Raw genomic sequence first — 14,550 nt, forward strand, 5'->3', positions numbered from 1 at the left:
TGGTCAGTTGGAAAAAAAATTTCATTTATTTTGTGACTGTCCTTATGCTAGAATGGTCTGGAGATTTTTTCTGCCTTCTTGGGATGCTTGGTCCAACAAAAAAAGAATTGAATGGATGGATATTGTCTTCGGGTTTTATTAGAAATGCTGTTCCCTTCTCCAAATTTTTGTCCATGTTATGGTTAGTTTGCTCTTTAAAATTTAATAGTTTATTTGCACCAAGAGGGATAAAGATGTTTTTTTCTGACATTTTCAAGGTCATAAAAGGCTGTTCACTGACTTCTCAAGAGAAGTCACCATTTCCAACATTTCTTGGTAGGTTGGTTTGCAAGTTCATAGAATTCAAGAAGATGTAAGGAATTTTTCCCAAGTTTGATCCTCCTCTGCCTGATTCTCTATCTGAAGAAAGGGCTCATAACTGAGCTACTGTTGCTCAACAGGTTGAATCTAGAGAAGATAGGTGGCCTGTGGGGGTTGGTGGCTCTGAGGAATCCATTTTCCCTACTAGTTTCACCCCTGCTGATGTAAACAGAGACTCCAAGTCAACTGGAAAAGAGATTGCACGTGGTGAAGAAAAGGCTCCAGATTCAGGCAAGGTTGTGGCAGTCCCTCTAGCAGTAATGAATTGGATGATGCTTCTACCTCATTCCCTGCTGTCCCAATCAGAGCTTATCCAATCTGGTGGCTGAGAGATTGTGCTGATTTCAAGATTAACACTTTTGAGTCAAATTCAGAATTTTATCAAGGACTCTGATCAGAAGTTAGTTGACAAAGAAAACAAGAAATGAGAAGTTGTTTTCTGTGCTGATGGTTGTTGGCACATTGTTACTTCTGGACTGTTGGAATCCTTTTGATGCTATAATATCTATAGCATCTATGTACTTTGTTCACTTGCTGCACTTTCATGTAGTTTTGCATTTTGGATTGTGTCCTCTTTTTGCTTGTATTAGTTCTCAGCTGCTTGCATGAGCCATATTTGTACACTTTTCTCCAATATTAATTATAATTTAAAAAAACCATTATGAACAAAAAATGTCAGTTATGCAAGAACAAATTGGTTATCAATGAACAAGACAGTTACGTTCTAAATCAGTCATCAGTTATCTCATCAATTACTCATCAGTTATTCACTCACCCATCAGTTATTCACTCACCCATCAGTTATGCAATGATCATCAAGAATGTGCAGTCATAATAAACCCTACAGATGAGAAAAAGAATCTGAAGTTGACAATAATGAGGACTCAACAACCGTAGGAGTTACATAAGGCCTTTAAGCCTCACGTGAAAGGAAAATCATTGTTCAAACTTTAAACTTTAGAATCCTGGAGGACTGCTGTGACCAAGTGCAGCAATCATATTGCTCTCGGATTGGTTCTGCATTGGCAGTCATACCTTCCCATTCAAGTTTCTCTAATTGTATGTATCGTCTGAAAATATTTTATGGAGTACAATAAGTTCTGTTTCAATTTATTTCAGATAGGATGTGTCTTTCTAGAGACTTTAATTGTGGTAATAAACAACAAATCTCAAATTTCCTTTAAAAATATTCTAATCTTATTTTTTCTGTAGCTGTTCTGTTTTTCATCAGTTCCAAATCTGGTTCATGATTTTCTTTGTCTGCTTTGAAACTGGTGGAAATTGAAATGCTAAGTTTTGATGATGGTATTTTCTGTTCGCTCTAACTTTTCGACTAACAAAAAAAAGCATAGTCACATCTCATGTGCAAACAGAAACCTTCACTGATAGTAGCAATAGTCCTAGTCCTTAATAATTCAATCTCTCTTTTATCAATGGACATTGTGCAGAAATCACCCAAGTCAAAGAAATTGATTAACTTGGAGCAAAATAATGGATCATTGTAAGGATTTTCCTACTGTGTTTAGACTCTTGTAGAGATATAATCTACTGTTTTGTTTGGCTGAAATTTTCTATATAATAAAAACTTCACTTTTTCCCTTGAATGGAAAGCTGAAACCGTGCTATATTGCACTGACAAAGGTGACAAGTATTAATGAGGATTTATGAATATTTTGTACTACTCTGGCTTGCAAAATAAACAATACAATAACCTAGATTAGGTTTTCATAAATTTAAATCCAGGCAAACAAGGTAATGAAGAGAGCAAAATCAATACCTGAACTTTGACAACAGTGTGTGGTGGCATGAGCGGTGTTGGAGTGCGGCCTTCTAGAGGCCATGATTGATGGGTGGAGATCACATGATGCATGAACTCTGCAACTAAATGATCTCCTTCATTGCCTCCAGGAGTGTCGTCTGTTTTTAAAAAGTTACACCAAGGATAAAATGCAGAGATTAAGAGGCGTTGTCTATAATGTATAAAATAGATGTAAAATGGTTTTAACTTCAAAAAAAATGTAAAAAACGAATATAGAAAAATATCATGTAAGGAAAATACTTAAAAAGAAGTGGTCTGTGTGCCAAAAGCTGCTGTTTGCATTCCAAGGTAGTTGGCAAATGGTTTAAAAACCAGTTTAAAAGAAAGTGATGTGTGTGGAGGGATGTGGCATGTGTAAATATCATAGCCTTTTAAGTACGAAGAACATACACAAAATGCTAAAATCAAATCGCATGATATCTAGTGCAATTTCCCACAGCATATAATTTCAGATGAGTGCAGCCCAACAGAAGCAGTTCACTCAGCCTTCAATATAAGGTCTCCATACTAGTAGGAATGAATTTACAGACTTAAAGTGGATCATTTAGAAATAAGATTTCTCATGGTCCAACATCTTTGCGGATTTTTTATTGAATATATCAAAGGTTCAAATAAGAATTACTTTGCCTAGCTTGTTAGGCTATTTTAGCATCGAGAAGTGCATACTTCACACTTTTACCTCCATGTTTTGCATTCAATTTATTGTCCATCTCCCCTAGATATAATTAGACCTCATCTTGACCATTTCTGAGCCTAAAACCCCTCAAAGATGTGCCATACTACCCAAACAGGACCCCTCTTGCAGTAAACATGCCATTCCCTGTCTACACTGTTGTGTCCATCAGGACAATAGCATGCCCACAAATAGTGTTTCATACCTATTTGAATTATTTTTCCCACCAACGGTTACTAAAACCCTAACCCTTGTCTTACCATGTTTTCTAACAGCCTACTCACCTGAATTTTCCTATAAATGGAACCCTTCCTCATTTGGATACTCTCTTGTCACTCTTGCTAGCTCTCTCACCCTCTTGCTCTTTCATTGCAGTTTTCATCCTAATCATGCTAAGTTTCTACTTTCATCTATCAGTAAACCTTCAATTACAGGGCTTTCGTTGGGGATTCAGCTTATACACACACACATATGTATGTATATATACATACATACACATATACATACATACATACATACACATATACATACATACATACATACATACATACATACATAAATACATACATACATATATATATATATATATATATATATATATATATATATTCCTTTCATCTATCAGTAAATATTCAATTACAGGGCTTTCGTTGGGGATTCAAAGCTGAAACTCCATTGCAGACCTTTGGCATATCCTTGAGCATCACTCCACCATTCTTCTTCCATACATAAGCATTACACGCACTAGAAAACTTCTAGGGTTTATTCCTCACCATTACACAAACTACTCCTAAACATTTGCACTCTAGGTAGCACGCACCTTCAAACTATGAAATCTACTTGGGCTGAAACATGCCAAACAGAGACTTGGCTGTGACAAGATCCCTAACATAAACACCAATTTTTTATCCCTCCATAATTCTGCAGGCTTGTACTCACTCTTCAAACAACATCAGTCATTTCTGCAAGCATCCCAATGCAGCATAAAATTCAGCAAGCAAACACAGGAAGTTTCAGGTCAAAGTGATCAAAGGACACCATGTCTATGAAGGGTCATTAGTGTAAAGTCAGACAATAGTGCCCAAAGTGGGTCATTTGCACACCTGGAGGTCATTAGTGCACCTAGACAGTCATTACCGTCTGCTGGAGTTCCCGATACTCCTGCCCACATCTAGAATGCTTCCCAGCAGATTTTCCAGCACTTTCCAGCCTTCTGCCACATCTACAAACACCAAATCAGCAGGCATCTCTATCCCTACTCCATCTCCTTCGTAGTTTCATCTCAATCTCAACTCTATTGTTTTTTAATTAGCTTAGATCTGAAATTGTTTACTTTACAAAAAATTTAAATAAAAAATCATATTTAGTATGGTAGAAAAACTGTACAACGCATAGTATTTAAAGCAACACCATCTAAACCAGTAGGGGTTGTTTATTTTTATTACAGTTATCTAAAAGAATATTCATTCACTTAGCTATGTATGTAATTTATTAGATATAATTTGTGGTAATTTCAATCAGGAAGATGGGTCCATGATTAATCCCTAATTTATACATTGTTTTGCAGACAATGTTGTTTAGGTTAAAATCAAATGAATTTGACAGATAGCTATTTCTCACAAGTTGAGATGTCAGGGAACTTGAAGTAAAATAGTTGCAACAGGATAAATTAACTAGAAATAAATTACTACTTACCTAGGAAACTACAAAGAAATCTGCACGATTTGTTTATTGACTTTGAGTCATCAGCACTGGCCAATATTCTTGCCTAGATTCTGTAAATATTTTTTGGTATTATAAACCACAAAAATTATGGCAGTTCACTTCAAGCAAGCCATGAGATATGATCCCGAAAAATCCTTTCAGATTTAGTCAAGCTATGCTTTATACTGACTGTACTTGAAATGGTCCCCCCATGCACTGTACCAAACACTCAAAACTACGTTTATTTTCTTTGGCTATGCTGCAAGAGGTTTATGTTAGTCTACCAAAATCCACTCAGGATTTCCACCTGGCATCACCACTTTAATGACTGGCTGCATGATTGGAATCCTGGTGGGTAGCTAGAGTCAACCAACCTCACTGGTACACCATGTCATCAGATCAGTCATATTTTGTACTTAACAAAGTCCTCGACATTTTTTTTGTGTGAAACTGCAAATAAATAGATACCTTGGTTTATAACTGTGTGACCCTCTGTAATATCCCTTGGCTAATCTGACCCTGTTTCGCTTATTTGAACCCCAAGGAATATTGTCAAACACTTGGCATACAATGTTTGAAGCCGCTGTAGTGAATTCTTTATTTGTCTTCTTTGGGTTTGTAGGCTGCAAAAGAAGTTATGGAAAGCTTCTAACAATGCAAAGTTGTTATAGAAATGATATACTAGCTGTTTTAGACCTTTACACACACATGTAATGACTGAAATTAACTAGTACAGCTAGTTGACATTAAGACAAACACTTGTCATGCATCCCAATGTATACCTACAGCCATTAGGCATTTAAGCAAACAATTGGCATGAAAGCTAAGTGGCTGATCAATGTTGAATGTTACCATGAATGTGGAATATGCAACTTATATCTCCATTAAACATATGCAACCTCCAAGTATTTCATGATATAATCATAATAGAAAATGATGCAATGAAGTAATGATTTTCTAATACAATGACCATAGATAGAAAACCTGGAATTTCAATGGCTGCCTTGATATATTGGTTTGATTCTCCTCATACGCAAAGCCCTTGTCAAATATATATAGCTGTTCACCTTTCTAAATTCCCTTCTATAGAATTCAAACTACTGTAGCGCACTGTTCATGCGCACTGTTCACGGCACTGTAGCACACTGTAGTCTCTTTCAATTTGCAAACAAACTCTGAAATAAACCCTCCAATTAGCTCAATATTGACTTCTGAATGAAGCCAACTCTCACAAGCATAATCAGATGATATTGCACACCCTCTATATGCTGTTACAATGAAGAAGCCACGCTCTCCAATGCCGACAAGCCTTGAATCCTGCAGAAACCCTTGGTATTCTACACTTCAATGCTCCAGAGAAACTTCAATCAAAAAATCCAATCACATAATGAAGTTCGATTCCTTTTGCACACTTATATTTCCTCAAGAAGTTCGAACTTCTTCAAAAAGCTCTTAATTAACATTAAAATGTTATAATATTTCATTGGCATCAATAATGTAATTAAACCTTGGGTTATGTGCTCATAAATTATTAATAAACTTGGCCCCCTTATCATGATAAATAGACCCTCATTTAAGTGCTTTATAATATAAAGTCATTTTATAACTTAATAATATAATCTCCAAATAATTAATGTTTAATTGAGCCAATTAAACATTAATATCTCCATGAATACTTTGTATTTTCAAACGCCGTCTGAACTGGGAGCTAACATGGGGAGACTGCATATGACCATACCCCCTTTACTAAAAATAGCAGGGGTCCATCTCTAACATCCCAAGACTTACTAAAAATAGGAAGTAGAGCAAATGATGTCCAAATGATGCCAAACGAAGACCAAACTGAAGCACTCTGAACACTGGAGATGATACCAATCCTCAAAAGACCCTCTATCCAACACATTAGCCTACGAGGGTCAGGATAATAGGCTAATCTCACAAAATCCAAGTCTGCTAAAATGGGGACATTACGTGACCCTCCAAGTCAATCATAAAGCTCGTGAATCCAAGTAGCAAGTGGCCCAAAATGAGTTAAAATGGATTGATTCTCCAAAACTTGCCAAATCTGAGAGTTACAAGGAGGCGTACCAAGTGCATCTGCTGATTCTTGCCTAGTGAATGTTTCTAAAACTTCATCAGCTGCAACAGAAATCTTGGCACACTTTTGAGAGTAAGTACATTTCAGCTCATTTGGGGCAAATAGTCCACTTCAGCTATGTTTGTGTCGCTAGCTTCTTGGAATTGCATTTTTTATGACTGATTGCCTAATCCAAGTATGAAACTTTGACCAGGGGATCTTATCAAACCTGAAAGATCCCTGCCAATTGTATACTGAATTTTTCTGAGTTTGGTTGCTGCTGATTGAAGTTTAGAATGGTTTCTCTGAGGTTTTATGCTTATGTTTTGATGCCAATGCTTGCTTAGAGTTTTAGTGTGAAAGAAATGCCAAGGAAATAACCCTTTGAACCATAAAATGAAGGAATATAATTGACTGATAATTAGATCAGAGTTCTGATTTTTAATGAACAGCAATGCAATAACTTCCAGAATTAAGAACTCTAATCATTCAGGACAAGTGGCATACCAGGAGTCCAACGCCCATCCTGGAGAACATTTTATTGATGAATTGAAGAATGAAACAGTCTAAGCGCTTCCAGCTGCTGCAAATGGGCCCAAACGGTTTTATTTGATCCTAGGAAAATTACCAAAAACAAATAATTGAATTCCACTAATTTCCACGCCCAAGAGGAATTATTCAAATCTACTGATCAAAACAATAACTGGAGGAGAAATTTATTCCTGTAACAACTAAAAATCACTAAGATGCTGATGTGCAACGCTGACCATGAGAAATTAAGGAGATTCAAACCCTCTAATGGCTGGATCGACTAGTTTGGGCATTCAGGAAACCTCACAGTGGTACGACTGCATAAAGAAGCTGTAGGGTTGACTTACAATATGAAATGGCTGTCCTCTAGGTCTCCAAACCCTCACCAATCTGCATACAATCCTCTGTAACTGCTGAATTAAATCTGAAATGAAGCACAATTAGGAATTTTGTATTAATCCCTCCAACCTATGGCTTGGGGTATCGTCCAAATCCACCTATCTTCAAGGAGTTTTCGTTTCTCAAAGCTACTATGCTGCTGAAATGAGTTGCAGAGCTCAATTCCCAAGAAGCTGATTGTAAAAATGATTCAAAGATAATCAAATGGCTGCCTCCAATGTTCTTTTATTGTCTCAAAACCCTAATTTGATTTTAGGGTTGCCTTTCCATTATTATCATTCTTTAACAAAGTCTTTATTTGATTTTTAATCAAATTATTTCCTCCTCTAGGCTGACCGTACCTTTTCTCCTAAGCTTCATTTTATTATTTTAAGTTATTTAAAAACAACTTAAGTCATGTCCCCTAGCCGTCATGGCCCAAGGTGGTCCCCTTTATTATAATATTAAGATACTTTATTAAATCATTATAAGTGATATTATAATCACTTAACTTTATTTCTTTTATTAAATATTAAAGTCAAACTTTAATATTTAATTTATTCAAATTCCATCACCTGGCCTCCAAACTGAAAACTGAATGCTATCACTTGTCCAAGGATGATGACTTGATGTGGCAGTGCAACTGGCAGTCTCCTCCTAAAAAGTAGGGATGCTCCTAAAAAGTAGGAGATTGTCTCAAATCAAAGATAAACACTCCCAAGCCACTCTAATATGCTCCTCGGCCCTTCAGTAGTCAAACAGTCGACTGGCAATCTACTCATAAAAAATAGGAACCCTCCTAAAAATAAGGAAACTGCCCCAGAACGCCCAAAACATCTCCAATAACCCTAATTATAGGCTAACCAATTCTGACAACTAGACTGTCTAAGGAAGGGACCATACAAAACCACACAATCACGGGGCCAACATGATCTCAACACAACGGAAACCAAAAGATGCACGAAAAAAAAATATAATGAATTTATTAAATCCAAATTTAAACATGATTTGTCTTACAAACAAAATCTGCAACAAAAACTTCACAAATATTGGCATATCCATCTCTTTCTCTCTTTCTTCTTCCAGTCACCATACAGCTTCCTCTCCATCTTCAAGCAGCATTGTTGCAGGTCCTTTGTTGCTGATTAAAATGTCATTTTACTGATTTAACTGACCCAAAGAGGAAGCCGTTTTTGCCTGTTTACCAATGCCTTCTTCCTATAATTTTGTTTTCACACTCCTACTATTTTTCCCCTTTGTTTCCTCCCATTCTCCCCTTCTTTCCATGCTGCCATCTCCCAGTAGACTTCTCCCAACCTCCTAAAACATGGCACCACTTCTCCTTTTTATCCCCTATGCCTCCTTTCTTATTGCATGGCAGATTTTTTTATGACTTAAATTCCCAAGGGAGGCACCACTTCAGAAATTCCAATGCTTCCTTCACTCCCATAAATGTGTGCTGCAAATTTTGTTTAATTATGCCCAAAATGGGTGATAATCCTTAAATCCCACATCCCCTTTAAACTCCACACTCCCACTTTCATGTTTTTGCTGATTTAAAACAATAATAGGGTGTAATGTCCCCAAATTTCGGTGAAGTGACTTAATTAAATTAATTAATTAAAGTTGACCAAAAATTAATATTATTTCAAAAGGATGACTCATAATTAATTAATTTAATTAGAATTAAAGTTAAAATATTAAAATAGTCACTTTATAAATAAAATTCTCCAATTGTGGCAAATATTAAATGAGACCTTGCAAAACCTAAAAGTGGCCTAATCTTCTAGATATGTCTAGATGTCTTTACAAGGAGATGTTGGAGCTGTAGTAAGGCACGGATTTGATATGATGAATTTGTATGATGATTTATGACAAGCTGAAGATAGAAACCTTCAGTAGATCAGCAAGGGTTGGATGAAAACCTAACTCTTTCTAAGGGTGGATTCACCACGGTGCTCACAATTGGGCCAAATTTGTGAAGTCTCCATTGGAGACAAATTTGCAGTAATAAAAGATTTGCAAATATTGAAATTCGATATTATTTCATCTGGTGAATTTCTTTCATATTATCAATTTATAAATTTGATATTATTTTGGATAAAAAATAAAGCGACTTTTTACCGATCAAAAAAATAAAAATAAAGGGACCTTTTATACTGTAGGCGAACTGGTTGTCTGTCTGCTTGATTGAATTAACAAACGCAATGTTGTTTTGCTGCTTCATTCATGTTTCATATTGTGAGGACTTTGGGAGCGATTTCCTTTGGAGAAAATTATCGAAGATTATTTCAAATATTTATTTCTTGATATTGCATTCTATTGTGGCAGGGGAATAAGAGACAACTCCCCTCTTAGTGAAATCACAACCTCTTACCTTTAATGTAAGCTTACAAATTTGGGCACGGATTTATTGGTGAGTGGTTTCATATCCATTTGTTGGGAATTCCTCTTGGGACAAGATGCATACAAGAGTTCTTTCATGGACTCGAAGAGGCATTCTTATTGATCAAGAGGAAATTATTGCTAGAGCAGAACCCATAATTTGGCGCAGTCATATCATATGATCAAGAGGCATAGTTATTGGCGACTATGAATGCGCTCTAGTATGGCATGAAAATATTTGAATGGATGAAGGATGTAACCACCAAGATATTATGCATGATGAAGAGCTTGTGGGCTCTATCTATTAATGTCTAGCGCCTACAAATGTAGACATTAAATCTTGCACCTCATTTGAATCTGCCGCAACCGATAAGGTAGAAGCTCTTTTCATCAGATTTTGCTATATGTATTCTTATATATTTTTTAGCAGTAATAATAGAAGAAATCATTGAAATTCATAATCAATTTGAAGTTTTCTTAGTTCTACTATCTTGATTACTTCATAATCTTGCAATTGCATTCCTATGTTGCATATTTGAATCTGAATTTTCTAAGTTGCATTTACAAACTTGGAACTAAATATCATAATGATAAAAACATTTATAAAAGTAAACTATGTGTCCAACATTCCAAGGAAAGAATAGAGAAGATTTGGTAGGGGTTTTCACAGTGATATCAAAGCTTTGACCCTGCCAGCCTACTAGGTTAAGTATTTGTGACTTGGAAAGAGTCTACATACATCACCTATGCATAAAGAAGGCAGCAAGCACAAGCATTATCCAACTCTGATTCAAAAGGTGCAATGGGTGGCGAACATCCATAGACCAATCCAAGTCTTTTGGCAATGCGAAGTGATCTAGCAAGAGGTCAACAACAGATAGTTAAGCTATGACTCGGATGGCAGAGTCTATGAACACCAATAACTGAGAAAGGCGAAGTGAGCAGCAAACAAATGGCTAAAGTGAGCAGTGAACAAATGTCTAAAGTGAGCAAGTTGAAGGAAGTCAAACTTCCACGGCAGCAAATAGAACAACTATTAGGACATTAATGCCCACATTTTTGGGAGAACCATTAGAGGAGCAGCGTAGCAACAGGAAGGTGGTGAAACTTTTGAAGACTATCAAAGAGAGTATGAAGCACTTGGTGACAAATTTCACGCAGATGTCTTTAGCAGATTTTTGCACAATCAAATATAGAACAGGCCTAGGAACAAGAGAGGTCGAGGCAATAACAGAGACTTGCATCGGAAGGTGGGCAAGTTGTCCATTTCAAACTTTGATGGATCCAGCCAATGTACTGCACGCTCTTGGGTGCAGAAGTTGGATACCTACTTTCAGCTGAATCCGATGATGAAGATGGAAGTGATCAATTACGCTATTCTTCACTTGGATGGTGAAGCACATGAGTGGTGGTACCATAGATCGGTCACCTTGGAACATGCTCATTTCGCTTCATATGCCGACTTCACACAACAATTGATTGATAGGTTTGCTAAGAAAGATCCTGAATTACATTTTCATGAGTTAGCTAATTTGTTTGAAGCAAGTAGGTTCAGTAGATGCATCTGTGTTTGAATTTCAGAGGCTTTCAGTTATTATCATAGACATTTCAGAGCATAGGTTGGTTGTACTTTTTGTGGAAAGGTTGACTGGGCCACTTCATGGTTGGGTAAAAGCCTTTGACCCTCCCACTCATACAGCTGCCATTAAGAGAGCACAATCATGAGGATACCAATGCCAAGCAAAAGAAGTGATCTCAAGAGGAGTCAAAAGTTCCATTCGAGACAAATTTGTAGTAATATGAGATTTGCAAATATTGAGGTTCAATATTATTTCATCTAGTGAATTTCTTTCATATTATCAGTTTCTAAATTTGAAATTATATTGGATCAAAAATAAAGGGACCTTTTATATTGTTGGCGAGTTGGTTGTCTGTCTACTTGTTTGAATCAACAAACACGATATTGGTCTACCGCTTCATTCATATTTCCTATCGTGAGGACTTTGGGAGCAATTTCCTTTGGACAAAATTATCGAAGAATATTCTAGAGATTTATTTCTTGATATTGCTTGTGTTGTGGCATGGTGTGGGAATAAGAGCCAACTCCCCTCTTAGTGAAATCGTGGCCTCTTACCTTGAACACAAGCTTGCAAGTTTGGACACAGATTTATTGTTGAGTGGTTTCGTATCCATTCACAGGGAACTCCTCTTGGGATGGGAGGCATAAAGGAGTTATTTATTGGAATCAAAGAGGCATTTTTATTGATTGGGAAGATATTATTGCTAGAGCAGAACCCTTAATTTGGCACAATCATATCACATGATCGAGAGGCATAGTTATTTTCGACTATAAATGCACTCTAGTGTGGCATGAAGATATTTGAATGGCTGAAGGGTGTAACCACTGGGATATTATGCATGATGAAGAGTTTGAGGGCTCTATCTATTAATGTCTAGTGCCTCTAAATGCAAACATTAAATCTTGCATCGATTCCATCCTAGTTTGAATCTGCTGCTACCAATAAGGTGCAAGCTATTTTCATCAGATTCTGCTCTATGTATTCTTATATATTTCTAAGCAGTAATAACAGCAAAAATCATTGACATTTGCAATCAATTTGAAGTTTTTCAGTTATGCTATCTTGGTTACTTCATAATCTTGCAAGTGCATTTCTATGTTGCATATTTGAATCTGAATTTTCTAAGTTGCATTTACAAACTCGGAACTGAATATCATAATATTGTCATTGATAAAAACATCCATACAAGTAAACTGTGTTTTCCAACATTCTAAGGAAAGAATAGAGAAGTTTTGGTAGGGTTTTTCACATAGGGGGTATAGTCTAAGACTCTAATGCCTCCCTCCCCTATTTTAGGTGTTTGCATAAATAATATGACATGCCATATCACATTAATCATGCACAGGATGAATTCAAATGCCATTAAAACTCATAATTTGACTTATTGCATAACTATCCACAAGAATCAAATCTTCATCTAAAAACTAGCAAGTATGCTCAAAATGACCTCCCATAGACCCCTACAAAACCATTTGGCTCCAACTATAATTAATCTTTAGAAATAATATTTTCATAAATTGTCAGCTAAAATAGAGAAAATTAATTTCTCTCAATTGGTGAAGAATCGGATCACAAAAATTTGCCACATTCAGCAAAATACACCCACAAACATCCCTATAAAAGAATTTTGCTCCAACCCTCATGGACTTCCAAAATTAATTGTTTTCATAAAACTATTTGCGGAGCTTTAAAACCACATTCGAACAAAAACTCCAACTTTTCAAAGTTGATCAAATTAGAAGTTCCTTGTTGCGAAGAGATGCCAAGAACACCAAAACAAACTGAAATGGAAAAAAAAGAAACAAACTAATATCTTTGTGTGTGATGCAGGATTGTTTGTGGACTCTGATAGTCTTGCATCAAACATGTTGGTCAAGAAAATTCTATGATCTTGGGCTCACAAAATGGAGTTGGATGGTAGAACCACTCTTTCAAGTTGTAAACAACCTTCAGCAAACTCCATAACTACAATAGGTGCTTTGATAAACTTCATCCTCCTCTTCCAGCACTTAGCTTAGACAATCTTCATACTCCTCCACCAAGTCTATTCTTCACTCGTGGAAATCAATCTATCATAAATTGACCTCCTCCGATTGCACTTTCCTCTACTCTCTTGTGGCATTCAAGCCATTGTAATCTGGCCTCCTCATGGAAATCAATCTACCATAAAATGACCTCCTCCAATTGCACTTTCCATCTTCTTCTCTACATTCAATTGTTTTTCCACTTTCACCACCTCATTGATACACAACTAATCATCTTCATCAAAATGAAAAATACTACTCATTACCTCTGTTTTCACATTTTCTTTATTGTTGCTGCAACTCCTTCCTCATCATTCTCTGTTGCAACTTCTTTATCTTCTTCATCTTTTCCCACATTTAAAACAATGTTAACATCATATGGGACTCATCTCCTCCCATCTACATCTTCTCCATCACCTTATCAAATGCATCTAACATTTGTCCTTCATATAAAGTATCTGTCTTTCTCATCTCCTCTCTCAATAGGAGAACATCTTCATCAATTACCTTGTCAAATATGGGATCTGTTGTGACCTAATCACACATCACTTCATTCCAAATGGGGACCCCCTAAATTTTTGTCCACTTGGTCTTTTGGTTGTGAGTTTTTGGGTGGTCTAGCAGCAATTTCCTCAATCTCCTCAAGTCCCCAAGCGTTTGATTAAATTTGGCTATCTGGAAGCATGTATTGTCTATTTTAGGGTTTTTATCCTTCAGACTTAGAAATGAAGTCAGTACTCTAGGGCATAGTGAAATCTGAGCTAAGCATTGAAAAGGAAATCTTTCAAGGAAGCTACTAGTGAAATTTGAGCATTTTCTGAGGACTTATTATTTTTAGTTTCATTGTGGCCCCGATTGGCCTAACTTTGCGTTTAAACAAACTTACTATTTTTGGCAATGTCTATTTTTAGTAAGTTTCACTATGTCCCAATTTGCCCTAATTTTGTGTTTGGAAGAACTTACTATTTTTAGTAAGTCTAATTTGGAAAGTCTATACTTGGCAACTAGCAAAGCATTGG

At 36.3% G+C, this 14,550-nt stretch overlaps 1 protein-coding gene across 1 annotated transcript in view; it reads right to left on the bottom strand.

Annotated features, from left to right (window-relative positions):
- Positions 1-14,550, bottom strand: part of LOC131065826 (uncharacterized) — a 130,160-nt gene that overhangs the window by 105,780 nt on the left and 9,830 nt on the right. Inside the window, exon 2 of the mRNA XM_058000464.2 lies at positions 2,138-2,277. Within this exon, the coding sequence (XP_057856447.2) occupies positions 2,138-2,277 (140 nt within the window). The remainder of the gene's footprint in view (positions 1-2,137; positions 2,278-14,550) is intronic.

The sequence above is a fragment of the Cryptomeria japonica genome, chromosome 6 (assembly GCF_030272615.1).
Source record: "Cryptomeria japonica chromosome 6, Sugi_1.0, whole genome shotgun sequence".
Lineage (NCBI taxonomy): Eukaryota > Viridiplantae > Streptophyta > Pinopsida > Cupressales > Cupressaceae > Cryptomeria > Cryptomeria japonica.